At 36.2% G+C, this 27,728-nt stretch overlaps 3 protein-coding genes, 1 long non-coding RNA gene and 1 other non-coding gene across 8 annotated transcripts in view; 3 read left to right on the forward strand and 2 right to left on the reverse strand.

Annotated features, from left to right (window-relative positions):
* LOC113154484 (major histocompatibility complex class I-related gene protein-like) overlaps positions 1-13,460 on the forward strand; it is a 166,238-nt gene extending 152,778 nt beyond the window's left edge. Inside the window, exons 1-7 of one of the 2 annotated variants that reach the window (XM_026348733.2) lie at positions 10,256-10,359; positions 10,566-10,832; positions 11,403-11,681; positions 11,855-12,157; positions 12,728-12,835; positions 13,086-13,103; positions 13,298-13,450. In XM_026348733.2, coding sequence (XP_026204518.1) covers positions 10,311-10,359; positions 10,566-10,832; positions 11,403-11,681; positions 11,855-12,157; positions 12,728-12,835; positions 13,086-13,103; positions 13,298-13,344 — 1,071 coding nt within the window. In that variant the 5' untranslated portion in view covers positions 10,256-10,310 and the 3' untranslated portion in view covers positions 13,345-13,450. Of the gene's footprint in view, positions 1-10,255; positions 10,360-10,565; positions 10,833-11,402; positions 11,682-11,854; positions 12,158-12,727; positions 12,836-13,085; positions 13,104-13,297 lie in introns of those variants that run through there. The other variant, XM_033326226.1, reaches the window with a different exon arrangement.
* On the reverse strand, positions 4,903-7,918 carry LOC113154507. 2 transcript variants are annotated; one of them, XR_003298041.2, is made up of 6 exons: positions 7,825-7,918; positions 7,109-7,148; positions 6,720-7,002; positions 6,397-6,470; positions 6,147-6,242; positions 4,903-5,640 (listed from the first exon to the last, which is right to left on the reverse strand). It is a non-coding gene; the product is annotated as an uncharacterized LOC113154507 (long non-coding RNA). The 2 variants fall into 2 exon arrangements; XR_003298040.2 differs by having other exon boundaries at positions 4,904-5,649.
* Positions 13,461-16,498: 3,038 nt separating the features above from the next.
* On the forward strand, positions 16,499-20,041 carry LOC113154486 (major histocompatibility complex class I-related gene protein-like). 2 transcript variants are annotated; one of them, XM_026348735.2, is made up of 8 exons: positions 16,499-16,573; positions 16,723-16,989; positions 17,327-17,605; positions 18,020-18,322; positions 19,102-19,212; positions 19,352-19,369; positions 19,685-19,744; positions 19,833-20,041. In XM_026348735.2, exons 1-7 carry the CDS (start codon positions 16,525-16,527, stop codon positions 19,714-19,716), a joined length of 1,059 nt encoding a protein of 352 aa, XP_026204520.1. In that variant the 5' UTR covers positions 16,499-16,524; the 3' UTR covers positions 19,717-19,744; positions 19,833-20,041. The 2 variants fall into 2 exon arrangements, with proteins under 2 accessions (XP_026204520.1, XP_033182120.1); XM_033326229.1 differs by lacking the exon at positions 19,352-19,369 and having other exon boundaries at positions 16,500-16,573; positions 19,833-20,040.
* LOC113153621 (major histocompatibility complex class I-related gene protein-like) lies at positions 19,738-23,544 on the forward strand. Its single transcript, XM_033326264.1, has 7 exons — positions 19,738-19,744; positions 20,623-20,815; positions 20,991-21,034; positions 21,467-21,733; positions 21,884-22,162; positions 22,261-22,563; positions 23,154-23,544. Exons 1-7 carry the CDS (start codon positions 19,738-19,740, stop codon positions 23,219-23,221), a joined length of 1,161 nt encoding a protein of 386 aa, XP_033182155.1. The 3' UTR covers positions 23,222-23,544.
* A 407-nt stretch (positions 23,545-23,951) lies between these two features.
* trnal-uaa lies at positions 23,952-24,034 on the reverse strand. Its single transcript has one exon. It is a non-coding gene; the product is annotated as a tRNA-Leu (tRNA).
* Positions 24,035-27,728: the final 3,694 nt, after the last annotated feature.

Here is a 27,728-nt window from a genome sequence, read left to right on the forward strand (position 1 = left end):
ATGACATTCTGGCTGGTAACTGTGACAGCAATAAAAGGATTGAAGCAAAGCAACAAACGTGGAACATTTTTCTTAAAGACAATCCTGAAATCTTGGAGGAATACACTCAAGAATGTTTCTATACACGACCTGAACGATATAAAGCCAGACTTGAAGATATCATGCAGCACTTGAACCACAGTGGAGGTACAGTATGTTTTATGATTAATCTCTAAAGAGTCTAAAAGCTAATCAAGATAATAATTATTTGCCTCGAGTTGTCATTGAGGTAAGATTGAGGCTGTCAGGGACTGTGATGGCCGCACTTGCTGCCAGACAAGTGAACTGTGGCTAACCTCAGGTATTGGTTTATACATATATAGAATACGTTTATACATTTAGAAGTTAAAGAAAGGAAACAGTCAAAGTTTATTTAATATACTTTATTTAGTTTGTTTGCCAGTGCATTAGTTTCTATTTGTAGCGCACATTCAGTTATCTTCTGCACTGTCATCCTATGTTTAACAATTCTTACCTGTGTTAATTTATATTATTTGGCTGAGGCTAGTTGCTGTTTAGTAGCTGTTGCTGCAACTGCTGCGGGTCATCTATCTTTTCATCTGAATACGGACCTGTTTTATACAGGAAGGTGGCTCATTGGACTGTACCATCGCCTACCATCTGTGAGGGGTATTTAGGTTGGCATGTTGTGTATTATGTTGGTATATGTTAATATTAGTCCTTTGTTGAGGGAGTTGCTTTTGATTATTGTGTATTTATTTACAACTGAAAAGACTGAGTGTTATGTTAGTGGGTTTTGGGGTTTTGTTAGTACTCGTTGTTTGTAGTTACCCCCTGTGTGTGAAATGGTCTCATCAGCCATTATTCAGTTGAATTTATGTTTGTCTAGACTACTTTGTTAACTGTGGTTTCTTTTGGTGACCTTTTTTATGGGCCCTAACAGTTCTTAAATATTTTTGTGTAATTTTCCTTTCCTATTTTTGGATAAATAAACTCCTTTTTTTGACAATCCACCTGTGTTTCCTCTTGCCTGGCTGCTTGGTCCCTTACAGGGACTCAGTAATAATTTGAATAACATTTTAGTTCTATCTAAAGAAGGATATGATAAACTGAGAGTGCTCCTCCCTGAACACAACACAAGTCTCTCAACAAGAGATTTCTTCTTCATTAAATCATCTTAAATATAACAAATTGTAGTTAGAGATAGTGATATTGTTTTTAATTTTTTAGGGATCATGTTAGGTTTTTTTTTAACTTTGTTATGTCCTGTTTTTTGGGGAATGTTAACTTCTCTTTACTTGAATTTTGGTTTGGAACAGAGTTGTTACTATAGTTTGTGTCATACAGCAGGAGATTCTATTCATTATCTACTACTTAGTATTTGATTCAGAGTTACAGAGGGAATACTTATTAACAGTTCAACCTGATCATCTTTGCACTGGAAATAAAATTTGAATTTCGTTCTTTGCTGTTTCTTTCTGTCTGTCAGGTGTTCATGTTTTGCAGACGATTCAAGGCTGTGAATGGGACGAAATCACTGGAGAGGTTGTTGGTTTTTATCAGTACGGTTATGATGGAGAAGACTTCATATTATTGGACTTGAAGAAGTTGACATGGATCGCTCTAAAACCACAGGCTGTCGCCATCAAACAGATTTGGGATGCTGACAAAGATATTATAAAAACAGATGAGTTTTACTTCAATCAGATTTACCCTGATTGGCTGAAGAAGTATTTGAGATATGAGAACAGCTCTCTGCTGACAAAAGGTAGAGTTACATGATCTGATGAAAAATCATAAACATAACTTCATTCAAATAAGGAGTTATGTTAGTGTGTTGTTATTGTGTAAATGATATATTTTTATACATTACATTTTGTGAGTCAGCTGATTTTTTACTTGCAGATCTCCCCTCAGTGTCTCTCCTTGTAACTCTGTCTATATGTTGGTCAATATTACTTGTAAATTATAAATTGTTAAACAAAAACTAGAGGTTGACTTTTATTCTCCAGCTCCTCCCTCAGTGTCTCTCCTCCAGAAGACTCCCTCCTCTCCAGTCAGCTGCCACGCTACAGGTTTCTACCCTGACAGAGTCGACATGTTCTGGAGGAAAGATGGAGAGGAGATTCATGAGGACGTGGACCATGGAGAGATCCTCCCCAACCATGATGGGACCTTCCAGATGAGAGTTGATCTGAACATTTCCTCAGTCAAACCTGAAGACTGGAGCAGGTACGACTGTGTGTTTCATCTCTCTGATGTGAAGAAGGACGTCATCACCAAACTGGACAAATCTGAGATCAGAAGCAATAAAGGTGAGACTCGAATAATATTTGATGGAAATTGTATTTGTATGTATTTTCACACCTACCATATCTACAAGGTTAATGCCAAAAAGTATTTGTTGTAGGTTAAATTGTAGACAAGTTCTTAGGATATAAAGTCTTGCCTCTTGTTTGGACCAAAGGAAAACCCTGATTTACACCTTTGATCTCTTCATATTTCAGTCATGGTAACATTTTACCAATCAAAGCCACTGGTTTAACAGAGTTTTATTGTGGTTCCTGTTCCTCCCTCAGAGTTTCCTGTTGCTGCTGTCATTGGAGTAGTTGTAGGACTGTTGCTCCTGTTAGTCTGCATCACTGGACTCTTCATCTGGTGGAAGAAGCAAAGACTGGTGAAGGATAAAGGTAATTTAATTTGGAGGTTTCACTCTTTGTAAAAAACACGACACAGTATTTGATTCTTTATTGTAATTGATTAGACTGATAGACTTGCTTTCCCAAAAAAGGAGACCATTCTCAAGTGTGGAAACAAATGACGTGCTTAACAACTTGTTCCAAAAGACAATTCCAGTCAATGAAGTCATTAAAGATTTGTGATAGACAATGATATAAATAAAACCACAGCAAATTTAAATATTAAATGAAATTAAAACAAATTTTCAGTTCAGTTAAGTTCTGTGTTGTTCAAGTGATTTTTTCACTTTTTTCATTCTTTAAACTAAACATATTTTTCTCCATCTGGGATAAAGACAAAGTGTAAATGTTCTGTTCTGGTTCCTGTTCTTTCCTCAGAGTTTCCTGCTGCTCTCATTGGAGGAGTTGAAGGACTGCTGCTCCTGTTAGTCTGCATCACTGGACTCTTCATCTGGAGGAAGAAGCAAAGGGTGAAGGATAAAGGTGATTTAATTTGTAGGCTTCAGTCTTTGACAGTTTGTAAAACACATGACACAGTATTTATTCTGAAAAGATGAAAGTTCTTTTTAAAGTGATGTGCAGTAACTTTACTTGTTGACACAAGTTCTCAGTGGATGAACTGAACATGTGAAGATCTGCTCTTCTACACATGTAGATGTTTATTTATCTCTTCATAAATTAATTTACTTTAAAGTTGAACCCAGCGTGTACTTAGATTCATGTTAACATTTATCACAGTAATCTCTCATCTATGACTCATCAGACTCTTCATCATCAAACAGACAAACTTCAGATCCCCTCTGATCACAGTAAGTATTACTTCAACTACAGTACACTGTGTACAGTAGTAGTAACAGTACAGTAACATACTGCTGTGAATGATATTTGAGTAAAAGTGTAAATCTAATTAAATCTTTAATTGACCAACTTCTCTTTGTGTTTTACAACATGTCTCCACAGGATGTGAAGAGGACTCCAGTGACGTTACTGTGACATCAAAGCCATTCTTTACTTTTTCTTGTTTACATTTCATTTCATCCCAAAGTCAGTGATAAGATCCCAGGACAAACCAAATGGTTAAAGTGACAGTTTTACTCACCTAGATGATTATTTAATTCCTCCACAGTGAAGAGGGAAAAAAAAGCAAATGTTCTTTTTGTTTAAGTATCTACTGTGAATCAGGCCTCAGGTTTCTTGGTGTTAAGACCAGTGATGTGAGACGCAGTCATACACATCAGTCAACTTTACTTTTCCAGGAGGTGCTGTAGCTACCTCTAGGAAAACCATAGCATCCTCATGTGAGACAACAAACCTTTAAATTAATATTTTTAGACACCTGATGGTCATCTGTTATGTTAAATTAAGACTATGCAGTAAAGTCCAGTTATAAACTCCTGTTTCTCCAATGTGTCAAAAATTAAAACACAAGTAGTTTTTATATTTAAAGCTCTGAACATTTTAACCCCAAGACACAGAAGATCACTAACCTGCTCATAGGTTCTCTTGTTTATTTCTTATTAATATCTTTTGTGCCCTTCAGTTGCTAAAGTTGCAGTTTTTCTGTTAAACAGCACTTTTAAAATTTAATTAATTTAGTTGTTAATAGATCCCAGTTTAAAGATTGCGATATTGCAGCTAAGAAATGAGCCAAATGTTGAACACATGTACAAAGATGAGATCATCTTGTTGGTGGCGGTGGTTTATGAAAACCAGAAACATAAAATTGACGTCATTTCTTTTGTATTTTCTTGTACAAAGTTGATCATTCAGTGTTATTTTGTCTGTTACATAGTTTTATCAAGCCTTTTCTGAAATCTCGTCTCAAAATTTGACTATTTCTGAAAGACTCATATTTCACTGTAAAACCCGATAAGTTAATAGAACTCAAAAAATTAGTTGAAACTGATTACATAAGAAATTTTGACTTAACATAACTTGTTTTTATAAGTCCAAAAAACATATGTTATCAAGTGAGTTCTACAAATTAGTTTTAATTGATACTAACTTGACTTTGTAAGTTCTAAATACTGCTTTTTATCATTGTTTTTAACTTGTTATTTTAAGTTCAGAATACAGAACTAATTGAAGTATAGTTAACTCTTATATATCAATTACAAGTAACAAAAAATAATTAGTTGCTCAGTAATAGATTTCTCAAGTAAAGCGTACATGGTAAATAAAGTTGTATGCACTCTACTCTAACTTAAAGCTTTGCTTAGCTAAAACTCAAAAATTAAAACACAATACTTAAAATTTCTTTTGAAACTGATTACATAAGTTTTTTTAAGTAGTTTTAACTCAATTTGTTAAACCCATACACTTTAACAGTAGATTACACAACAGAATAATAGGCAGTTTCAGAACAAGTTACTTCTTTATTAAGTAACCATCACTCAAGTCAAACATGCATGACAAAATAGCATCATAAAACAGTGCAAGAAATACTTGTAAACAATTCTAACACATATCTAAGTGTTACATATTAACCCACAGTGATCAATGTAATTACATACTACAGTATGGCTAAACTAAACTAAAACTAAAAATGATCCAATCACAAAAAATACTTCTATTGCTAACTATATTACAAAAGTGACTGTAGTGCATGTGTACAATCTTCAAGATAATAAAGTCACATCAGATTACTCCACTGATAAAAGGTCCTTTTTAAGACTCAGCACCCTGGGCCTTAACTTCCCATCATCTAGGCCCATCAACACATTCTGGATAAAGTTAAATGTGTTGGCCAACTTATTTGGGTAGCTCAGTGCAGGGCATAAATAAGTGCCAAAAGCATTACAAAAGCATCAGCCAGTGTGGTGCAATCAACAACTACATTACCCTCAAGCACAACTGAAATCCTATCTGGAGAGAAGAATGTTGCTGGAGGTGGAGTTGATTAAGAGGAGTCCAACTGGTCACCTGTGTCTGGTTGTTCAACCTGTGACAACTGAAGAGAAAATAAGGTTACCTTACTTGGGGTACATCGCCTATGGTATCTCCAAAGGTAGACAGTATCAATCAAATTGAGCCATACAATAATGGTGTAAGGGTCAACCCATTCAGATGTGGAGAGTGCTGTCTTATTTAACAGGTCGACACAAAATGTGCTATAGTTGTTAAAAGGTGTTTATCTGGAATAATTCACAACATTTTCATATTAAAGATTTAGTGACCCAACACACAAATTGTTGCTCATCTCCCACATCCTCTCATGCTGTATAAACATCTAATTAATGCCTCCATATTGATCACATTAAATAAGTAAAAATTAGGTAAAAGTAATGAAGGAAAAGAATGACTTCCAATCACTTCTATTCATTTGGGTAAACAAATCTTCAGAAACTCCCATAACATTATACTCTTTTAGTTAAACAGTCCATGAACCAGGTTGGTGGATTAGTCCAATTAATGAGGAAAAAAAAACTCTACAATGTGCTAACTTACATCTCACATCTTAAGAAATGTTGAGTCGTCCTCATGCAGATATGCAGGAAGAGCTTGAAGGACAGCAGCACGTCTCACATCAACATCAATTTGATCCTTGAGTGTGAGAACAGAACTTGTTTCAGCATGGATGGTAAAGGTCACAGCAAAAAAAAACGTATAATAATATTTCTCTTTCATTTCTTTGTGTGGTAAACCTAAGATTCCCAATGTTAGTATGTCCAGGTACCAATATGTTTAAATAACTTACCTGAAGGTCATAAATCCGGAACAGCTGATGCAGAACTTCAGCTACTTTTCCTGAACGAATGAAGAATGTATGGTCTGTGTTGAAAAACCACACATAGCAGAATATTAGAATATATATATTTGAACATTTGTTATAAGTTGTTTAATGTAAAAACTGAAAGATAAACTGCCAAAATATATCTAATAGTGGCTGAAGACATAAAAACCATCTTTATACTAGCACAATTCATATGCCAGGCGTTAAGTGAAACTGACCAAGATACTATTGACACAAATAATTACATTTACCTAGACAAATAGATGAAGTAAGAACAACATTTTCACCTGTGACTCCAGTTTAAGGGCAGGCCAGCGTTCCAGAATGTCATTAACAGGCAGGTCGTCACAGACGACCTCTTTCCGCAGCAGGGCAAAAGTGGTCTGCGTTAGCTTAGTGCTCATAGGAAGATTTTTCTCCATCTTCTGAACTTCTCCAACAATTTGCAGTTTCAGTTGTTCAAGGCTCACAGCATCTTCACTTCTTGGGAAGTTAGGAAGGAAATACACTTTGGTCTTTTAATGTTAGTATGTGGAGCTTGTTTGTCTGGATTGTTTCTACTCCTCTTGCCTGAAAAGTAAATATAATCTTTTATCAATGGTGGTAACACAAAGTTTGCACCTCCAAGTCATTTTACTGGTTTCAGTGTTCTGTACTGAAAATGCACACAGCTTACCTGATTGAAAACTCCACCAAACAGGTGCTTCACTTTTAGCCTAAAGAGAGAGAATATAGAAAATTTTACGAAATTGAAATGTTAAAACTCTTCTGACACTACATTACAGAAACAATTGACCATTTACGACAAATACACAACACTTCACATAATAAAATATTTAAAAAATCAAATCACCAAATATGAAATGACTTATACAGAACAGACAGAAAAAGCTGATTTAACAACAACGTTACTTGTTTCATTTAATGACACTCAGGTTATTCACTGAACTGATTCAAACCTATAATTTACATGATTTATAAAGACTTAGCTAAGCACATGTTACAACTCCTGTCTCAACATGGTCGTTTCACAGAGCCTCTATGTCACCGTTAGCTACTTAGCTCAACACACCAGACATGTATTAAAGTTAAACCTGAGTAAAAAAGTGACATTTTGACCTCAAGCGGTAACAAAAACATTAAGCAGCTGATTTGGCGCCATGAACGTTAGTTACTTGTTAAAACTGCAATATAAAGATAACTGCTAGCTTTATATTGCCAAATATAAAGTTGGCAGTTAGCTCGACACACATCCTCCCAATAAACTATTTATTCTACACAATATGGAAGAATCAGCTAAAACACCGTTCACCTCTCATATACATAACAAAATACTGAGACTACAAAAGCTGATGAATCCAGTGAGACACGACAACATGTTTCTTAACTCACCAGAGAAGTGGCTCAGAGTCAGAGTCGGTCCAACTGCGACAGACGCGGTCAGCGGTGTGAAGGCGCGGTCCGACAGGAGATGGTGCTGCCTGTCTGACCCGGTCTGACCCTGTCTGACCCGGTCTGACCCTGTCTGACCCGGTCTGACCCTGTCTGACCCTGTCTGACCCGGTCCAAACCTCAGTTCACTTTCTCCACAATGCGAGCAAACAACATGGCGGACTTTCGCGCGCGCTTCGAGTTTGAACCGCGTGACGTCAGACAGAACTGGTCAAAACATTTGAGTCCAATGACTAAATTTACTCAAAGAATTTAATCAGTATAAACTTAAAAATAAAAAACAGTTCAAATGACTCAAAATATTAAAGGTAAATCAACTTTTTAAAATTTTTGAGTTAATAAAACTCAGTTCATTTGACAAGCTTTTACTGTTCGGTCTTACAGTGTTGGAGGCATTACCCTGACATTACACTGCCTTTCTACAGGCTCCTGGTGAGGATAAGAAGATGGCACCCTCACCCATCCCAGCGTGTACTTAAAGTCATGTTAACATTTATCACTGTAATCTCTCGTCTATATTTTACATCGCAATTCACCAAATAACAGGCTAATGTCACATGAAGCAGAAAACTCTTGTCTACAACTTTTAAGAAAAACTACCTGTGGAACAGCTGTAAGGATTTACGAACCAACAACTTTGCACTTTTGGCTATAAACTGTGAAACAGCGAAGGCCCTGGACGGGGACAAAGTCACTGATTCCTTCGTACTAAACCACAACAACTGACAAATTGTTTTTTTATAAAGATGTCTAATGGTAAGCACATTATGATTATTCTTGTGTTGACTGTAATTTAGTATTTGTCAGTTTCTTATCCTTATTGTTTTGAGATACTTATTCATTATGTTCACATCAAGGAAAACTGCAGGTGTATTAGTTTCTGTGTTTGTCACACGATGTGAAATGTATACAGTTTACATATGTTTCTTACTGCTTGTTTGCAGCCGCTCACTGGGGATTTTATCCAATATTTAATCAAATCTGCTTGTGAACCATACATTTCTCTACTATTAATATAAAATCTTCCCCTGTGTTAAACAGAATGCAACAACTGCTGCAGTGTGAGCGCTTCGTATATGTGCAGTGGGTGTAAAAAATGAACTGTGGTGACTGACACAGTCTTGGGAAATGCTAGATTTCACATCACCGTCAAACTACCCAATAGCACCTGTTTAAAAAATCTGAGAATCTGCACTGTCATGTACTTTATAGTTATAAACAGACTTTTAAACTCTTGTTTCTTCAATGTGTCATAAAATATAAAGTTTAGAGTCTTAGAGTTCATGTATAATATACTGAATTTGCTCAGTTCATTTTTGTTTTTTGTTTTTTAAATTTTTTCTGTTTGTTTGTTTGTGACTGTGGTTGGTTTGAATCTGTCTACTTGCCAACACTGCTAGAACAGAAAAGTACTCACATGAAGAACATTAGTAATGTCCAATACAAATAATAATTCTCTAATTAGTGACCATTTGCCTTCAAAGACTCCCAGTGAAAATCAGTCTCCAGAGAGGTTACTGTGACAAACAAACCTGTTCATTCATATTTTCAGACAGCTGATGATCATCTGGATTCAAGCCAAAAACATAAAGTTGGCTTAAGTCAATCATGATTCTCTCTTTCTCTTTTTCTTTCCATTTCATTGATTAAAATTGATTATTCAGTGTTATTTTGTCTGTCACATTATTTTATTTCTTTCTCATTTCACAAGTACACTTGTGTATTTTTTAATCTGCTTTCATAACCTTTTGTATCAGACCCACAACATAAGATAATTAGTTTTGTTCTGAAATCTCGACTCAAAATGTGACTATTTCTAAAAGACTGTTTTATTTTAACTATTGTGTAGAATGATTAGAAATATATTAGTATGTCTGCATGTGTTGAACTGTCTCCAGTTTATACATTTTTTAAATTATTGACTTATTTTACTGCTTTGACGACTCATGTCCACTAGATGTCGCTGTAGGACGTAAACCTTTACAAATCAAATTTATTGAATCTACTTCAACTATATAAAAATATATATTGTTCACATTTGTACCACAGTACACAAGATAACTGTCAGATAAGACAGACCAACTTTAGTTTTGTCAATACATTTAGAAAAATAAAATATAGATTAACATTTGGAATCTATCCTCTGACGGTAGTCCCTTTCAAAATAAAAGTTATTTTATTTGTCATGAGGGGGATCTTGCCCACAGCCCCTCTCAGTGTGTGACATGTATTTAGTTTCATCATTAGTGATTCAGTACAGTTGATAAGAACCAGTTGAGACATTTGTTCATTTTGACTTCAGATTGATTTAATTACTGTATCTGTTTATTTTGTTAACACCAGTTATTTGGTGACATCATGTGAAGATTTTCGACATCTGCTTTCACTAGTTTGACTTTGCCCTGGCACCATCTTGTCAAAACAAGATGAGAAACATATTGTTGTTGCTTCTTTTCTCTCAAGTTTCATCATCAGGTAAGATCATGTTTTAAATCATTAATTTAAGTTTAAACTTTGTTTCTGTGTCTCTTCTTTTATATAAACTTTCTATTTAGTTTTTATTTATCTTCATAACACTGAACGTTTTAGCTGATCCATAGTGAATATGTTTCATATTTATGATGAATGTGATGATGATGTTTGTATATTTATACTAATTGTAGAAACTTTTTATTTCCCAGTGAAACATTCCTGGAAGTTTCTCTTCACTACATCTACTGGAATCCCAAACTTACCAGACTTTATGGGAACTCTACTAGTTGATGACATTCTGGCGGGTAACTGTGACAGTAACAAAAGGATTGAAGCAAAGCAACATGCAGGGGAGATTTTTATTCATGAAAATCCTCAAATCTCTGAGGAATACAATCAAGAATGTTTATATACACGACCTGAACGATATAAAGCCAGACTTGAAGATATCATGCAGCACTTGAACCACAGTGGAGGTAAAGTATGTTTTATGTTTAACTTTACTTTAATTTATAAAGTGTTTTAATGCTTCAAGATAATAATAATTATTTGCCTCAAGTTGTCATTGATTTAAGATTAAAGCTGTCAGGGACTCAGTAATACTTTTCTGTCTAAAGGAGGATATGATAAACTGCGACTGCTCCTCACTGAAACACTCGAACACAACACAAGTCTCTCAACAACAGATTTCTGCTTCATTAAATCATATTAAATATAACAAACTGTAGGCAGAGACATTGATGTTGAGTTTTTATTTTTGTAGGGATCAGGTTAGTTTTTTTTTAACTTTGTTATCTCCTGTTTGGAGTTCAGAGAACTTTGACCTCTGTTTACTCTAATTATGGTTTGATGATTAATAAAGAACTGAGTTGTTACTATAGTTTGTGTCACACGGCAGCAGATTCTGTTCATTATCTACTATGTAGTATTTGATTTAGAGTTACAGAGGGACTACTTATTAACAATTCAAACGTGTTACCTGATCATCTTTGCACTGGAAATATCATCTGTCATTTTAATTTGCTGCTTCTCTTTCTGCCTCTCAGGTGTTCACGTTTTACAGTCAATTCAAGGCTGTGAATGGGACGAAAATACTGAAGAGGTTGTTGGTTTTATTCAGTACGATTATGATGGAGAAGACTTCATATCATTGGATCTGAAGAAGTTGACATGGATCGCTCTGACACCACAGGCTGTTTCAATCAAGCAGATTTGGGATGCTGACAAAAATAGAATAAAAAAATATGAGATATACTTCACTGAGATTTTCCCTGACTGGCTGAAGAAGTATTTAAGTTATGAGAACAGCTCTCTGATGAGAACAGGTAGAGTTACATGATCTAATGTAAATTCATAGACACAACTTCATTCATATGAGGAGTTGTTATGTTATTATGTTATTATTATGTACCATGATATATTTTTATACACTACTTATGTCAACATGTTGTGAGTCATCTGGTATTTAACTATAAAGTATTTTAACATTTTTCCTCAGATCTCCCCTCAGTATCTCTCCTCCAGAAGACTCCCTCCTCTCCAGTCAGCTGTCACGCTACAGGTTTCTACCCTGATAGAGCCTCAATGTTCTGGAGGAAAGATGGAGAGGAGATTCATGAGGACGTGGACCATGGAGAGATCCTCCCCAACCATGATGGGACCTTCCAGATGAGAGTTGATCTGAACATTTCCTCAGTCAAACCTGAAGACTGGAGCAGGTACGACTGTGTGTTTCATCTCTCTGGTGCTGAGAACATCATCATCACCAAACTGGACAAAGCTGAGATCAGGAGCAAGAGGGGTAAGAATAGAAACTGGAGGAGATATTTATAATATTATTAATTTTTTTCTGTGGTTTGGCAGTGCTATTATAACTATATACCTACTTATATTGTAGTCACTTGATTAATATACAGCTAGTATACGTAGGTAATATATTCACACATGATAAAAGACACAGAAATATCAGAATAAACTGCTAATGTTGGCTAAAGTGTAACAAAAACAGAAGTGGAAGATCTGAAGTCCAGCAAGGACCTAGTTCAGCATCTGGCAGCTTCGTGTGAATGCCAAGTTGGTCCTTCAGCAGCCTAAAGAAACCAGAAATGTTTTTTTGTGGAAGGAGAGAATAAATAATATATATACTGTATATATATCCCAGCTCTGAACTTTCTGTAGTGGAGCAATTTTAGATATTAAAGCAAATAAAAATTCTTCTTCATTTCAGTTAAGTTCTTTCAAAAATGAGGTTCATCACCGCACTGTGTTATTCTAATTATCTTTTTCACATAAAATATTAAGTGGATTCTTTAAACTAAACATATTTTTCTCCATCTGGGATAAAGGCAAAGTGTAAATGTTCTGGTTCCAGTTTCTCCCTCAGAGTTTCCTGCTGTTGTCATTGGAGTAGTTGTAGGACTGCTGCTCCTGTTAGTCTGCATCACTGGACTCTTCATCTGGTGGAAGAAGAAGAATAATGGTGAGAGACAAAGATAATTTAATCTGCAGGTTTCACTCTTTGTATAAAACATGACACAGTATTTATTCTGAAAAGATCTTTTTAAAGTGATGTGCAGTAACTTTACTCATTGACACAAGTTCTCAGCGCTCTTCTACACATGCAGATGTTTATTTATCTCGTCTTAAATTTATTTACTTTAAAGTTGAACCCAGCGTGTACTTAGACTCATGTTAATATTTATCACAGTAATCTCTGATCTATATTTCAGGTTTCAGAGCTGCCAACAGTAAGTTTTGTGTTTTATTTTTAAATCATTGTTGTATTATTAGGAATTAAATGTGTCTGATTGTTCTGATATAATTTGTTTATCATCAGTTTTTTATCTGTCATTGATGTTCAGTCCATTTCTTTTATTTACTGTTGTCTTTCTATTACTGTTAATTTTTAATTTGATAATATCACTTAACTTTCTGCTTCTAGCTTCAGACTCTTCATCACCAAACAGACAAACTTCAGATCCTCTCTGATCACAGTAAATATTACTTCAACTACAGTACACTGTGTACAGTAGTAGTAACAGTAACATACTGTTGATAATTGAGTAGAAGTTTAAACCTAATTAAATCAAGGTTTTATTTTTAGACCTACATCATAATGAAATATTTGTCTCAATGTGTCCCGACAGGCTCCTTGTGAAGCTGAGAAGAGAACTCCCCAATTCATCCCAAAGTCAGTGATAAGATCAAATCAAATGGGTTAGGTGAGAGTTTTTATTCACCTAGAAGATTATTTAATTCCTCCAAAGTGAAGAGGGGAAAAAAAGCAAATGTTCTTTTTGTTTAAGTATCTACTGTGAATCAGGTCTCAGGTTTCTTGGTGTCAAAACCAGTGATGAGAGACACAGTCATACACATCAGTCAACTTTACTTTTCCAGGAGGTGCTGTAGCTACCTCTAGGAAAACCATAGCCCCCCCCCCCCCCCCCCCAGATATTATTGTGGCCTGGATTTAAGTGAGCGAAGACAGAGACTTTTATTTGTAAATAATCCTGTTTTCCTGGACATGCATCAGGATTTTAAAAACAGGATTTTACAGGGTTGATGAGAATATTCAGCTGTTAGAAACAACTGCTCATCCCTCTAATTTTTGCTCTGTAGCTGTTGTGATTTGTTCTGTTTGTGCTTTTATTTTGGTATCTCATTTTCTGTCTTTCATCCTTGTTGATTGTGTTGTGTTAGATTAACTTAACTTAGATTAATTTAGTCTTATGGGTCTTTAAATTGGAGTAAACATGAATAAAACTAGCAATAATGTTTGATGTCTTATTTATCTGATTTGATCCATAAATTAAAATACTGAGTGGATTCCATTAATGTTTCATGTCCTATATATTTGTTTCTATTGTTTGTTCAGGAACTTTACTGCTAAGAGAATCACTCTAGATGTCAGAGAACAGTAGACTACTAGTGCTAAACAGAAAAATATAGCTGCTCTCTGACCTTCTTCAAAAATAAATATATATCTCATAATATTTATGAGACAGTAATTGAAAACATGAAATGTTGTTGTGTCTTTATTTAGAACTATAATATTTCAAACCTGCACAATGGTAGGTCTGTCTGAGTTCACCTCCTTACTGAGCATAGTGAGAACTTTCTTATTACTATATTGACATAATCCCGTCATTGTGTATTTTATATGAAGCAGATATTTATTATTCACATTCTACATCAAGAATAGAGTCAGTCAGTGATCCAGTATAACTACAAGAAGCAGACATCACTGAGGTTTTATCATGTTTCTCCAAACATAGACTATGAGTAACTGAGTATTCTGTAGTTTAGTTAAACTAATACAAAAACAGTGTCAAACTCCTGCTGCGCCTCCTCTTGAAATGTGGTGTAATGAATGAAATACATAAGTAAAGTATAATTACCTTGAAATTGCACTAACTACATGTAAAGTACTTAGTTACTTGCAGCACTGTTAGAAACGGAATATTACTCACATTAAGATTATTATTAATGTCGAATATAAATTCAAATTAGTGATCATTTGCGTTGACAGACTCCGAGTGAAAATCAGACTCCAGAGGAGTTACAAACAAACATGTTCATTCATATTTTTAGACACCTGATGGATATTTCATAGGTAAATACTGTGATGTAGGGTTATACAGTAAGAATTGCAGATGCAATGTTTTGCTTTATTAATGCTCTATTTTTATAATGTTTATTCTGGTATCACCAGACACATGGCTGACACACGCATATACATATATGAACATGTAAGTATATATAGTATGTATGTACAGTGGCAAGAAAAAGTATGTGAAGCCTTTTGGATTCCATGGAGTTTTGCATGAATTGGTCATGAAATCTGTTCCGATATTCATCTAACTCACAACAAAACAAAAACACAGTCTGCTTAAAATAATAGTACACAAACATTATATGTTTTCATGTTTTTATTGAACATAACATGGAAACATTCACAGTGCAGGATTAAAAAAAGTATGTGAACCTTTGGACTTAATAACTGGTTGATCCTTCTTTGGCAGCAATAACCTCAAACAAGATCAGACCTGCACAACGATCTGGAGTAATTTTGGACCACTCCTTTGGCTGTGAAATGAGGCAGATGTTAAATGTGTATAAATGATGTAATTATATTTAGTTTAATTTGTGGTAACCTTTGACCTGTGCAGTAACTAAATTAGGAGGCTTTATCTTAAATATGTTGTGTTAAAGTTTGACGACTCATCTTATGAATCTTTTTGTTCAGTACAAACATTTATTTTTATTCATTTCACTATTACAACATACAGTATAATAATCATATGTAAAAGGGTTTTAATGAAAAACTGTGATGTTATTGATGTTCATTAACTGATGTATTTTGGTAAGAGTAATTGAATTGAAGATGTTTGCTTGTGAGCACTAATATTTCACCATGTCCATGTCTGACTGTAGTTAAGTGAGCCGCTACTTGGCGTTTGGTCAAGTCAGCTGTTAGTGTAGTTAAAGTGCGCAATATATTTTACATTTACGGTAATAAGGAAACGTGAGGAGTCTGTGTTTTCAGTTTTCTGATTTTCTTTTATTTAATCACATCATCACTCACCAGACAATAACAGTTGAAAGTTTCAGATAACTTCTAGAGAAAAAGATTTGATCCTTTTCCAAATAGGAGGATGTTGTTCATTAATATGAACTGAACAGCTTAAGAATATCAAAGATATTAGCTTTAATATTCTTAAGCTGCTCAGTAAAGTTCCTTTAGAGTCGTTATATTTACAGTCAAAATGATTCTGAACAGAAATGTATTGGGACGTCCAGCAAAAATATCAAAACAGTCTTTCTACTAAGTCAAACTTTAGATATATCTATTGTTTACTTTACGAAATAATTTCTTACCTCCAAAGTTAGAACTCTCTAAACTCTAAATTTAGGAAACTAAACCTAACTAAACCTTTTAATAATAGATTTTGTTCAGTGAAACATGAGAAGTCTTAATATTTCTCCTCCCTTTATTCTTTACAAACACCGTAATTACCATAAACGACGCGCAGTAAAACCCACCAGCGGCTGACCTGATTGCGTAAACGGAAACTAACCAACATCTGGATTCGACTCCCACCTCCCTCCGTTAAGACACATCCGACGATTCAGTCCCTTCCTTTCACAGACTTTTTATATCAAAACAAGATGAAGAACATAGTTGTGTTGCTTCTTTTCTGTCACGTTTCTTCACCAGGTAAGTTTTAAGTCGTTAAACTCTTTATTTCACTTTAATCTGAGCTTTGCTTCAGTTGAACAACACTAAACGATTTAACTGAATCATAGTACATGTCATATTTCTAAGTGTGAATTTGTACTGAATGTTTAAACCTTTTTAATCCTCAGTGAAACATTCTCTTAAGTTTTCCTTCACTACATCTACTGGAGTCTCAAACGTGCCACAGTTTGTGGCAACTCTGCAGGTTGATGAAGTTCAGGTGAGTTACTGTGACAGCAACAAGAAGATGGAAGCACAACAGGAGGCATGGAAACAACTACTGGATGAAAACCCTCAGCTCCTGGACTTCTACACTCGAGAATGTTTTGAGAACCAACCTAAACTCTTCAAACACAGACTCAACAGTCTGATGCAGCTTCATAACCAGAGTGGAGGTACAGTACTTTACCTGAGGGTACTTAATTATTAAGTACTGAATAATTAATGAGTTGTTACTTTAGTTTGTGTCACACAGCATCAGATTCTAGTCAAAGACTGATTCAGTCATAGATTATCTCCATGTGTTATTCTACAGATTAATTATTATAGTGTCTTTATAGTAACTCATCATTAACTATCAAATAGTAGTTAAATCATATTTAATGTGGAGCTATTCATTAATAATCCATCAATTATCAGGTCATGATTCAATCCTCAGTAACTGTTTTGTGTTAAGTGTTATCTATCAATGTTAATCACCCTCTTTGCTGCTTCTCTTTCTGTCTCTCTCAGGTGTTCACATTTTACAGACAGAAAGCGGCTGTGAATGGGATGAAAACACCGGAGAGGTTGTTGGTTTCTTACAGTATCATTATGATGGAGAAGACTTCATATCATTGGACCTGAAGAATTTGACGTGGATCGCTCTGAAACCACAGGCTGATGCCATGAAACAGCTGTGGGATTCTGACGAAGCCAGAATGAAAGAGGATGAGAAATTCCTCACTACGATTTGGCCTGACTGGCTGAAAAAGTATGTGAACTATGAGAACAGCTCCCAGCAGAGAACAGGTAGAGTTACATGATCTATTGTAGTTTAATGGACACAAACTGAGTTATTATGTTATTAGGGATCTTTATTTTATAGTATTATTTACAGATGTAAAACCTTTTTTGCAGAAAAAACTTGTTTACATGTTGTGAGTCTCACTTAACCTGTAGTCTTGAGTCTTGAGCTCACTTAAAAAGAACCTACACAGACTGACAATGGGACTGACCCTCGGCTGACCCTGTTCATATGATGCACTTAGTCTTTATTGTCTTTAGCCTTATCTACAGTGCTAACAGAATGGATTCATTTTTCTGAATCCCCTGATTTTTCTTTATCTTTTTTATGGTTTACAATTAAATGTCTGAGCATCTAATGTAGTTTTGCCGTGAAATTTAACAACCAACTCATCTACTATCTGTCTTTAACCCTCACAGATCTCCCCTCAGTGTCTCTCCTCCAGAAGACTCCCTCCTCTCCAGTCAGCTGCCACGCTACAGGTTTCTACCCTGACAGAGCCTCAATGTTCTGGAGGAAAGATGGAGAGGAGATTCATGAGGACATGGACCATGGAGAGATCCTCCCCAACCATGATGGGACCTTCCAGATGAGAGTTGATCTGAACATTTCATCAGTCAAACCTGAAGACTGGAGCAGGTACGACTGTGTGTTTCAGATCTCTGGTGTGAAGAAGGACGTCATCACCAAACTGAACAAAACTGAGATCAGAACCAACTGGGGTAAGACTGAGATCTGTTTTGTTGTTACTTTTGATTGTACGCTAACAACAATCCTGGGCCTGTAGTTAATCACTTTTCTTTTACTTTAGGACTTAAAGTAACAAGTATTTTATCTCCATCAAGCTGCAGTAGAGTTTCAAATGTGTCCAAACTAGTTAGTAAGACAGTTTTGGTTGAAACAAACACACAGTAGTGTTTGTTATTTATGTCATAGAGGCTGGTGGAGTCATGCTGCATTGCATTGACATGTTTTATCATCAGTTTTATCATCAGTGAATTTCAGTCAAGACGCAGCCAGTGGATTCGTTAGAAATTACACCAACATAGATATAATCCTGGATCACACTGACCACTGGTCAGAGATGACTGCAGAAAACACTGGATGGAAAACATCTGGCTGCAAAGTATCATCAGGAGAACTTGCTCTGTGCAAAGTCTATTTGTGCATTAACAGTGAGAAGAACATTAAACTAGTCCCTCTTTATAATATTACATGACAAACTGTCCTCTTGCTTGTGTACTGCTAGACTGTATTCGAACCTTGCAGAATAACATAAAAAGGGTTTAGCATGAGGCCCAGTGAGTGTTTCCTTTGTGCTGTTTTTTATAAACTGAATGATGTGCATGTACTAGCTGGTATACTCTGTTTTGTTTAGTGTAAAATTAATTTCAAATAACTTTGGTGAATGTAAAATAACACAGATACCATTGACCTGTATTTTTTAGAGACTAGTTAATGGTAAAAGTAATAGTTACTAATTTACTTTACATGTGTACAGGTCGACAATCAGCAGCGAACACTGATCGACGGCCCTTCATCATCACTGGAGTAATTGTTTCTTTAGTTTTCTCTGTCTGTGTCACTGGACTCATCATTTTTATAAAGAAAGGTGAGACAACAAGAATCTCTAAGTCTTAGAGCAGTAAAACAAACTTAAACATTCTCAGACTGTTTTTAAGGCAGTTGATTAATGATTTTCCTAGGATTTGCAACTGTGACCAAATCATTTGTTTGTTTGTTTTTTCCAGGTAAATCCTCTCATGAGAGTAAGTAAAACGTTGAAGATGTCAAATTATCTGAACTGATTGTAAAAAAGACTGATTTATAATTTGCAGCATAGTGCTTTTAAAATTACACTTGTGAATTTATAGCAACTCATTGTATTGTCAATTTTTATTCTATTTAACTCTATTTGTGAGTAAGTGAATAACAAGCAAAACACTTTACATCCTGATGAAAACGCTTTTAACATTTTAACTGATGTGTCGTGATGATGAAGTGATTCATCTTCATCTTCTGTTTGTGTGATTTGTGTCTAATATATATTTCTGTCTATCACTGAACTGTTGTTGATGCTGCAGTTGACAACAGTCTACAGCTTCACAGATCATAAGAGGCTGATCCTAAAGTGTCGATGTCAGGTGAGATCTGTATCCATAAAACCATGTGGCTTTAAACTTTTCTATATTTTGGGTTTTTGAAAACACCTTCTGCTTTCATTGTTTCCAGTATTAAACAGATGAAGTGGTGATTTAAAGAAGAACTGCAGGTGACCTCCACTCCATCAAAAATCAGCAACACTTAACTTTGTTCTTTAGGAGCTTTTGGACAAACAGATGTTTCAAGTTTCAAGCTCGGATGAAACCTCTGTTCACCAAGAGCAGACAAAGTTAACTACATGTTAAAATGTGCCAAATGTTTCTGTCCTTTTCAACTGTGTTTACTCAACTTTGTTTCATGTTAAAGTTCTGTGCAAAGATGTAATAAATCTGTAAATGGTAAAAAATGAATTGATGTACAGGGAGCAATGACTCAACCAAAGAGAAAATAATGTTAACCAGTTCCTCAATGGTTAAACACATTAAAGATGATTTATTTTTATTTCAGTAAAAGCTGTGTTTACCATATAATCAATTGTAAAGTTTGAAGGTTTGATCTGAACATTTCCTCAGTCAAACCTGAAGACTGGAACAGGTTCGACTGTTTCAAATCTCTGATGCTGAGAACAACATCATCACCAAACTGGACAAATCAGACATTTTACTTATTCAAATATATTTTAGAAGATTAGAATAAGGTGTAGAGTGATAACAAATCTTAATCTTTAGCCGTGGATCAACTGATTTGTTTTATGGTGTCTATGGTAAAGGGGACAGAAGCAGTTTGCTGAAGAGTGTTTTTCAGAGTTTCTTGTTCTGTCTGGAAGAAAAAACAAACCACAAGTCACACTAAACAACAAACGAGTCGTTCTCTGGATAAAAAAAGCTGCACCTGTCCACATTAGCTGTGTCAACGTGAGATAACAGGTGTTATTCTGTATTGCTCCTGTGGTTAACGGGGGCACTGCTGGACCAGTACCAGGAGGATTCAGGACTCAGGATTCAGGACTCCTCCAAGCTGCTGCCTGCTTCCAGCCTCAGCCTGCTGTCATCAGACTTTAAAGTCCAAATCTTTATCAACAAGTCATGTTCATTGCAGATTATTGTACTGAGGTCTGTTGTAGTTGAACTTTTATTCTACTTTCTCTTCTCATTTTGTGTCTCTGAAAGTCTCGGATACTGTTGCAGACTCTGAGTTTAGTTTCGTTTTCGGCAGCTCTACTAACTCATGTCATGACAGGATCACTGAGCTATTTCCTAATTCAAATCTCTTCTTTACAAACATTAGAAGAACGTTTATCCTGTTGCTTCTTCTCTGTAATGCATCTGCTGGCAAGTAACATTAAATTAAATTAAACTTTAAATCTGAACTTAAGATTAACAAGTTGACTCTTTGTTGGTGTTTAGTCCATTTCCATGTGTTGTCACATCCTCTGCTGGTAGAAAATAGTTATTTCCTTGTAACATTATACTGTACATAGCCGACGCTCCACTACTTTTAAAAGGAAATGTACAAATCCCTATTCCAGAATTATTAAACATTATGATCACATTAGGATTTTTACCTGTTCTACCATCAGAAACTGCAAAGTTTTTCTTGATGCATTAAAAGCTGCATTTAAAGCTGCATTCAATGGGGCCTTAAAAGAAATCAAGATTAATTACTTGCTGGAGTAAAAATGCCAGTTTACAAACCAAAACAGACTTTATGTAATTGATCTGAATGACTAAAGCATGTGATTAAAGGGCGTGTTTGTCCCCCAGTGAAGCACTACCTGAGGTATTACCTCACTGCGTCCTCTGGACTCCAGACCTTCCCAGAGTTTGTGGGGTTCTGTGTGGTGGATGGGATCCAGCTGGGTTACTGTGACAGCAACCACAAGAGACCAGAGCCCAAACAGAGCTGGGCCCAAAAACTATTTGAAGATGAGCCTCAGCGTTTGGAGTGGTACTCTAAGGAGTGTGTGCGTTACCAATACCTCTACAGAGCCAACATTGATACTCTGAAGCAGCAACTGAACCAAACAGGAGGTTTGTTACTGTAAAATCAAAACATAAATCTGCATTTACAGTGTACTCTACTCCACATTCACTGGGGACCATGAGGTGATGAGGGATTTTAGCAGTGTGCTGAATGTCCTGGACCAAACTCTGGTTTCCTGACGACTCTTTCCCTCTCAGGTCTCCACATATTCCAGAGGATGCATGGATGTGAATGGGATGATGAGACTGGAGAGGCCAGTGGTTTTAATCAGTTTGGTTATGATGGAGAAGACTTCTTATCACTGGATCCAAAGACAATGACATGGGTCGCTGCTAAACCGCAGGCTGTCCTCACCAAACACAAGTGGGACAGAGAAACAGTTTACTTACAAGGAAAAAAGATGTTTAACATTCTGCAATGCCCTGCAAGGCTGAAAAAGTACCAGGCTTATTTAAAGAGCATTCCACAGAGCACAGGTAGAACAGCATGACTAAAGAGTAATTATATTGTTGGATACAACAACATTATTTCCATTATTTTGGTTAGTTTTATAAATCTCTCTCTCTCTCCTCAGATCTCCCGTCAGTGTCTCTCCTCCAGAAGACTCCCTCCTCTCCAGTCAGCTGCCACGCTACAGGTTTCTACCCTGACATAGCCTCAATGTTCTGGAGGAAAGATGGAGAGGAGATTCATGAGGACGTGGACCATGGAGAGATCCTCCCCAACCATGATGGGACCTTCCAGATGAGTCTTCACTTGGACATTTCCTCAGTCAAACCTGAAGACTGGAGCAGGTACGACTGTGTGTTTCAGATCTCTGGTATTGAGGACGACGTCATCACTAAACTGGACAAAGCTGAGATCAGGACAAACAGAGGTGAGAATGAATCATGACTTTACATTAGTTGTGGTGATTAAACAAAAATAACTTGTGTGGTATGAACCTCCTGAAGCTGTTGGAGGTTCACAAGGTTTACAGTACACATGTTATGTACCATATATGTAACAGGATTATCACTGCTGAATTTCCTGTAAGAGAAAAGAGAGAGTGTGAAGTTCAGTGCAAAGAGTGATAGAAATAACACTTCAAAGCATTTCAGTAACTTTAATTACTAAGTACATTCACAAACCTTTTTGATGACATGAATGGACCCGTCTAGTCCAGACTTGTTCCACGTGTGCTTTATAGATAAATTGTTTTGTGTCTGTACATTCATTATTTTATTTATACTTTTTACTGCACATCAGTTACCATCAAAACATCTAAATGGCTCAGATTTTGCCATTTGCCAAAGGCTGTGTAGTTTAATAAAATAAATCAAAGGACAGTTCCAAATTTAGCAGAACACAATTAAATCCTAATGTTTACTTCATTTGCATTGATACATTATGACGTCCTTTTCTGTACAATCACAGTGTGCTCTTAAATTGATTTTACATGAACAGAATCTCTTGTCTGTGTTTCAGGATTCAGGCCTGCAAACTGTGAGTTCAGTCATTTCAACTGTCCACTCTTCTCTTGCTGCACAAGTTAAATAGTTAATAGTTCTGATCACTTTTTATTTGTTCTTTTACAGCTTCTGATTATACAGTCGACGCTTCCTCTGAATCTTCTTAGGTCAAAGATGCTGCTCTCATCGCATCAGCGACACTGTTCAGAAACTGTATGTATGAGTCTCTGCCTTGATGCTTCTGAAACTACAAGATACTGACTCATAATTAAACAAGTCCCAGCATCTCATATGAATTAAATGATAATAATGAATTATTATATTTATTGTTTGTACAGTGAGGTGATTCAGTCTAGTCACAGCAAATAGCAAATGAAATAATCCTTACTCCTTATGTTCATAATGGTTATTGAAGAATTTAACTTTGGACCAAATCTATTCAAATATATAAAAATAAAATATATTTATATACATCTAATGTGAAAATGTCTGGTTTAAATACTTTACATTTAATGTTGTGTGTTTCTTCCTGTTACAACTAGAGGGCGACATAACTCTGAAATTTGAATTAAAACAATTCAGAATAAAACACGTGTATTGCCAGTATTTACCCTCCTTACCAAGGGACCACACAGGTTTCCAGCTTAGAAAAAAAGAAGCACTAAAATCAGTACATATCTTTTTCTGGTTCCCTCTATGGTGTCTGTGTGTAAACTTTTACAGTGCTTTTCTACCTAGCACTCATTACACTGCATCTCACCCATAAACACACAAGCAGCTCTACCAATTGATCCACAGGCACCCCCAAATGATCTACCAGGAGTGGGGTTCAAACCCACGCGGACATATGTCCATTGGATCTTAAGTCCAACGCCTTAACCACTCGGCCATCCTGGTACACATCCATAGTGTAACACTGGAAAACAAACTGCTCAAACCTCACCGTGTGAGGATCACGCCAGACCTCAGGATCATGTGATCTTCAGGTTGGGTCTTTCTGAAGTCGGGTACAGTTATTAGCTACATGAGCTGAACTGAAACCTGCTTCTAATCAGACTGTTAATAATCATGTACTGTTGTCTGTGTTTCTTAGCCATTAAATATGTGAACAGATGCAGGACAATCATATACACATTAATTAAAGATTGGTTTTGAATGAAATTGTATTTTCCATCTGTACCTTGTATTTATGGAGTGTTTTAAACTAGTGAATTTAATTATAGAACAGCTATATTTCAGGGTTGTCTCTTTTGTTTGTGAATCTTCTGTGTTCTTTAAGGTCCACCTCCTGTTTCTGGTGTAGCTGCTTAAGGAACAGTTAACTTAAATCTAAATCTTAAACTTTAACCTAAACCGTTGACTCTAGCACAGCTGTTTTTATTTTTATCTATAGGTTACATTAGATCCTGTAGCGTGATTGTTCCAATTACTTTTCAGTGAACTATGGTTTTAATTTGTAATAAAATCCCTAATTTGGCAGTTTTTAATATGTTATATAGTAAAACTATGAACACTGCCTGTTCGTTAGTTACAAACCAAACTAAAGCTGATTAACACATATCGTCCTGGTCGTGGATTTAAAGTTTGTGTTTTACCGTCTCAGTTTGCATAAATGTAAAACATCACAGTACGAACATTTAGCTTTAGCAAACCCAGGAATGATTTTTGCATTACTGACTCAGAACTAACTGGCAGCAGCTGGGTTTCTCGTTTCGGTCTACATGGATCTGTCTCCTCACATATAGAGGCTCTATAGTAAAGTTCCCTCCAAATGTTTTTTCTCATTTTACACTGAGACAAACAGCTTCTCCACAGAGAAGACAGATGTCAGACACACTCCCAGACAGACAGACAGACAGACAGAAACCCGAATCAATCAATATCCTTGTCAATGAGTAAAGTCTACTTCAAGTTCACACGTTCTCTGGGGCGTCTGCAGCCGGCTGCTCATTTTGTCCGGGCGACTCCGCTGACCCCTGAGCCACTGCTGTCGATTGTTGTGATGCAAATCAGGAGGGGGAACCAATTCATCGTCGCACAATTCGATTAGACATCTGCATATTGAGCATCTGCACCCCCAGAAAACCTGCCAATACCTACTCTTTCTCCCCCTGCTGCCTCTACGTTCTCTGGCCTCTTGATGGGGGGTAGAGCCCCATGACCTCAGGGGCAGCCTGTGTCCCTGCTCCCTGAACACCTCCCCCTGTCTCCCCTCCTGACCCTGTCAGGCCCGGCGACAATACCTGACCCCACCCCAGAGACGGGATGATTGGAGTTCAAGGTAAATGTCCCTTTCTCTGGGTCCGTCTGCGGGCCGCCCTGCCTGCCCCTGTCCGGCCCCTGTCCAATAATCACATGCACCGCTCTTTTTCTTCAAAACTTTCTCACACACGGTTTTTTAGAACCATGACTTTGCCTTTAAAATGTGTTCTTTCCTTTCTCTGCTGCTTTTTCATTCTAATCCATTCTGCCCACTTATTCTGACGTCCCTGCCACTCAGATCACTTCCCTCCTTTTTTCATCATCTTATTGATTCATTAGTTTCTCTTTCAGCGCTGAGGAACGACAGATCGAACACGTCAAGAAGTTCAGAGCAACAAGTGTTGAGTCTTAACACACACGAAGCAAAGCTGAGATGTGAAGTGCAGAGTCTAATGTTTTTTTTGTTTTTGTGTTTCTAAAATTTCTTTTGAATATATAAAAAACTCAAAAGGGCACTATTCACAATACTGATCAATAAAATGTCTTAAATATCATCAGGGTTAGAGCTAAAAACATCAGTGATGAGGGTTTTAAAGTAAAATTGAAAGCTTAAATGGAAATTACCACCAACGTTCTGTCTTCTGGAGCAGTTTGATCTGTTTTTCCTACAGAACACCGTTTTTCCACCTTGCAAGTGTGAATGAGAGTCATGAGATGACGTGACAGTAGCAGCTTGGCATACAGTTTAATCCCCTCTCAATGTATTGACAAATAATGTTGCTACAATAATACTATAAATAATACTATAAATACTTCTACTACTACAATATTACTGCCATACTGCTCCACAAAAATTGGACAATAATTTGAAATGTGTGTTTTACATTTAACCAGTACAGTGTTGGTGTCTCAGTTTGCTTAATGTTTTTTATACATTAGAAAGCTGGACCCTAAACCTAAAGTGATTTAATATGTTGATTAAGACACGTCTTGTGGAAAAAGATGTATGTATGTGTGGATCATAACCCTAAATAAATGGAATATAACTACTGTATTTACTTATTTTCTGTATGTTACTTTGATATTAGCTTTTATCAAATATTCACACAGAACCAAGGACACATTAAAACATAAAGTTACATTTTGACGCCATAATAGAAACTGTCCAATCCCATTTGATGATTATTTAAATTAATAGATACGGATTAGATTTACAATGTGTTTCCACAATGCTATTGCTAATAAATGATGATAAACTCATGTCACGTGGAGTTTTCTCTTTCAGCTTTGTTCACCTCACTTATCAAATAAATCTGATGTTTTCTAATCATCAAACTGTGATCAGATCTGGATCTACAGATGCATGCAGCTAATGGATTTGAACATTTGAACACTAAGATAAGATAATAAGGTGGAGTTTGAAGTGAGTAAATCTTATGCAATCCACCTGGAAGGACCAAGGTTTTTCAGGTGCATCACAGATCTCCCAGCAACCACAGGCATCTTTGTTGGTTTATAAGAAAACTTGTTCTTCGGCTCTTTGTGCAACAATCAGGCTCAAAAGAAAAGAGGCAACCTGAGAGGGTTATTTATATCTTAAGTGAGGGTCAGAGAAGACAGTTTAAAATTAACATGTTTTAATATGTTCTGTTAATAACTTTCTGGTAAGTGTTATTGGTTTAAAGCAGCAGTTCATCGTGTACTGTTGTCAAAAATGAATCAGTTTAATCTGCGAGTTCAATATGTTTGAGACTTTAAGACAGGACTCTGCCTCCAATTCTTCCCTCTTAGCTCCATCAGGAGTGGATAAAATATGTAAACAAACTGTCAGTTTTCCTTCACATAGCAAATGATGAGTGATGAAGTCATGTTTTCATTTTCATGTTCATGCAGGAGCTGTGTGCCTCTAACCTGGCACCTGTTTAACACCCGTCCCTGGAAAGGTCGAGCTGTGTCGTGTCTGGCATGGATTAGAAATAAGATGAATGGAATTAATGGGTGAGAACAGCAGCACTGTTAGTTATCTACAGTACTGTGATAATGTACTAAACATTGTTATAAAACATTAATAACTTCCAACAGAGCACATTTCCTTAAATAAAACCTGAACTGAGATGCAGTCTTGAAGTCCACTCTAGCTCACACTAAAACATATCCTCCTCTCCTCTTCTGCTGTTTCTGTTTGCCTGTTTTAGCACATTGTTGTAAATGATAGTGGTACTTGAAGTATCCTCACATCCACAAACTAAGGATCTGTGATTAACTCTTTTCTTCAGCTTATATTTCTTCTTCTGTGTTTCCCAAAATGTCTTTTCACAGCACCAAGAGAAAAGATGTGGACTTCTTACATCCACCTGTTGGTTGGTCTTCAGTAAAATTTCTCCAACCA

Source organism: Anabas testudineus, chromosome 11 (assembly GCF_900324465.2).
Source record: "Anabas testudineus chromosome 11, fAnaTes1.2, whole genome shotgun sequence".
NCBI lineage: Eukaryota > Metazoa > Chordata > Actinopteri > Anabantiformes > Anabantidae > Anabas > Anabas testudineus.

Bases quoted from the DNA above. Each gene is read 5' to 3' on its own strand.
- LOC113153621 (XM_033326264.1), top strand. The intron at 21,035-21,466 runs GCAAGTAACATT...TTTGTCCCCCAG, and splicing joins TCTCTGTAATGCATCTGCTG to TGAAGCACTACCTGAGGTAT. The intron at 22,564-23,153 runs GTGAGAATGAAT...TCTGTGTTTCAG, and splicing joins TGAGATCAGGACAAACAGAG to GATTCAGGCCTGCAAACTGT.
- LOC113154486 (XM_026348735.2), top strand. From the start codon at position 16,525: ATGAAGAACATAGTTGTGTTGCTTCTTTTCTGTCACGTTTCTTCACCA. The intron at 17,606-18,019 runs GTAGAGTTACAT...TAACCCTCACAG, and splicing joins CAGCTCCCAGCAGAGAACAG to ATCTCCCCTCAGTGTCTCTC. The intron at 18,323-19,101 runs GTAAGACTGAGA...ACATGTGTACAG, and splicing joins TGAGATCAGAACCAACTGGG to GTCGACAATCAGCAGCGAAC.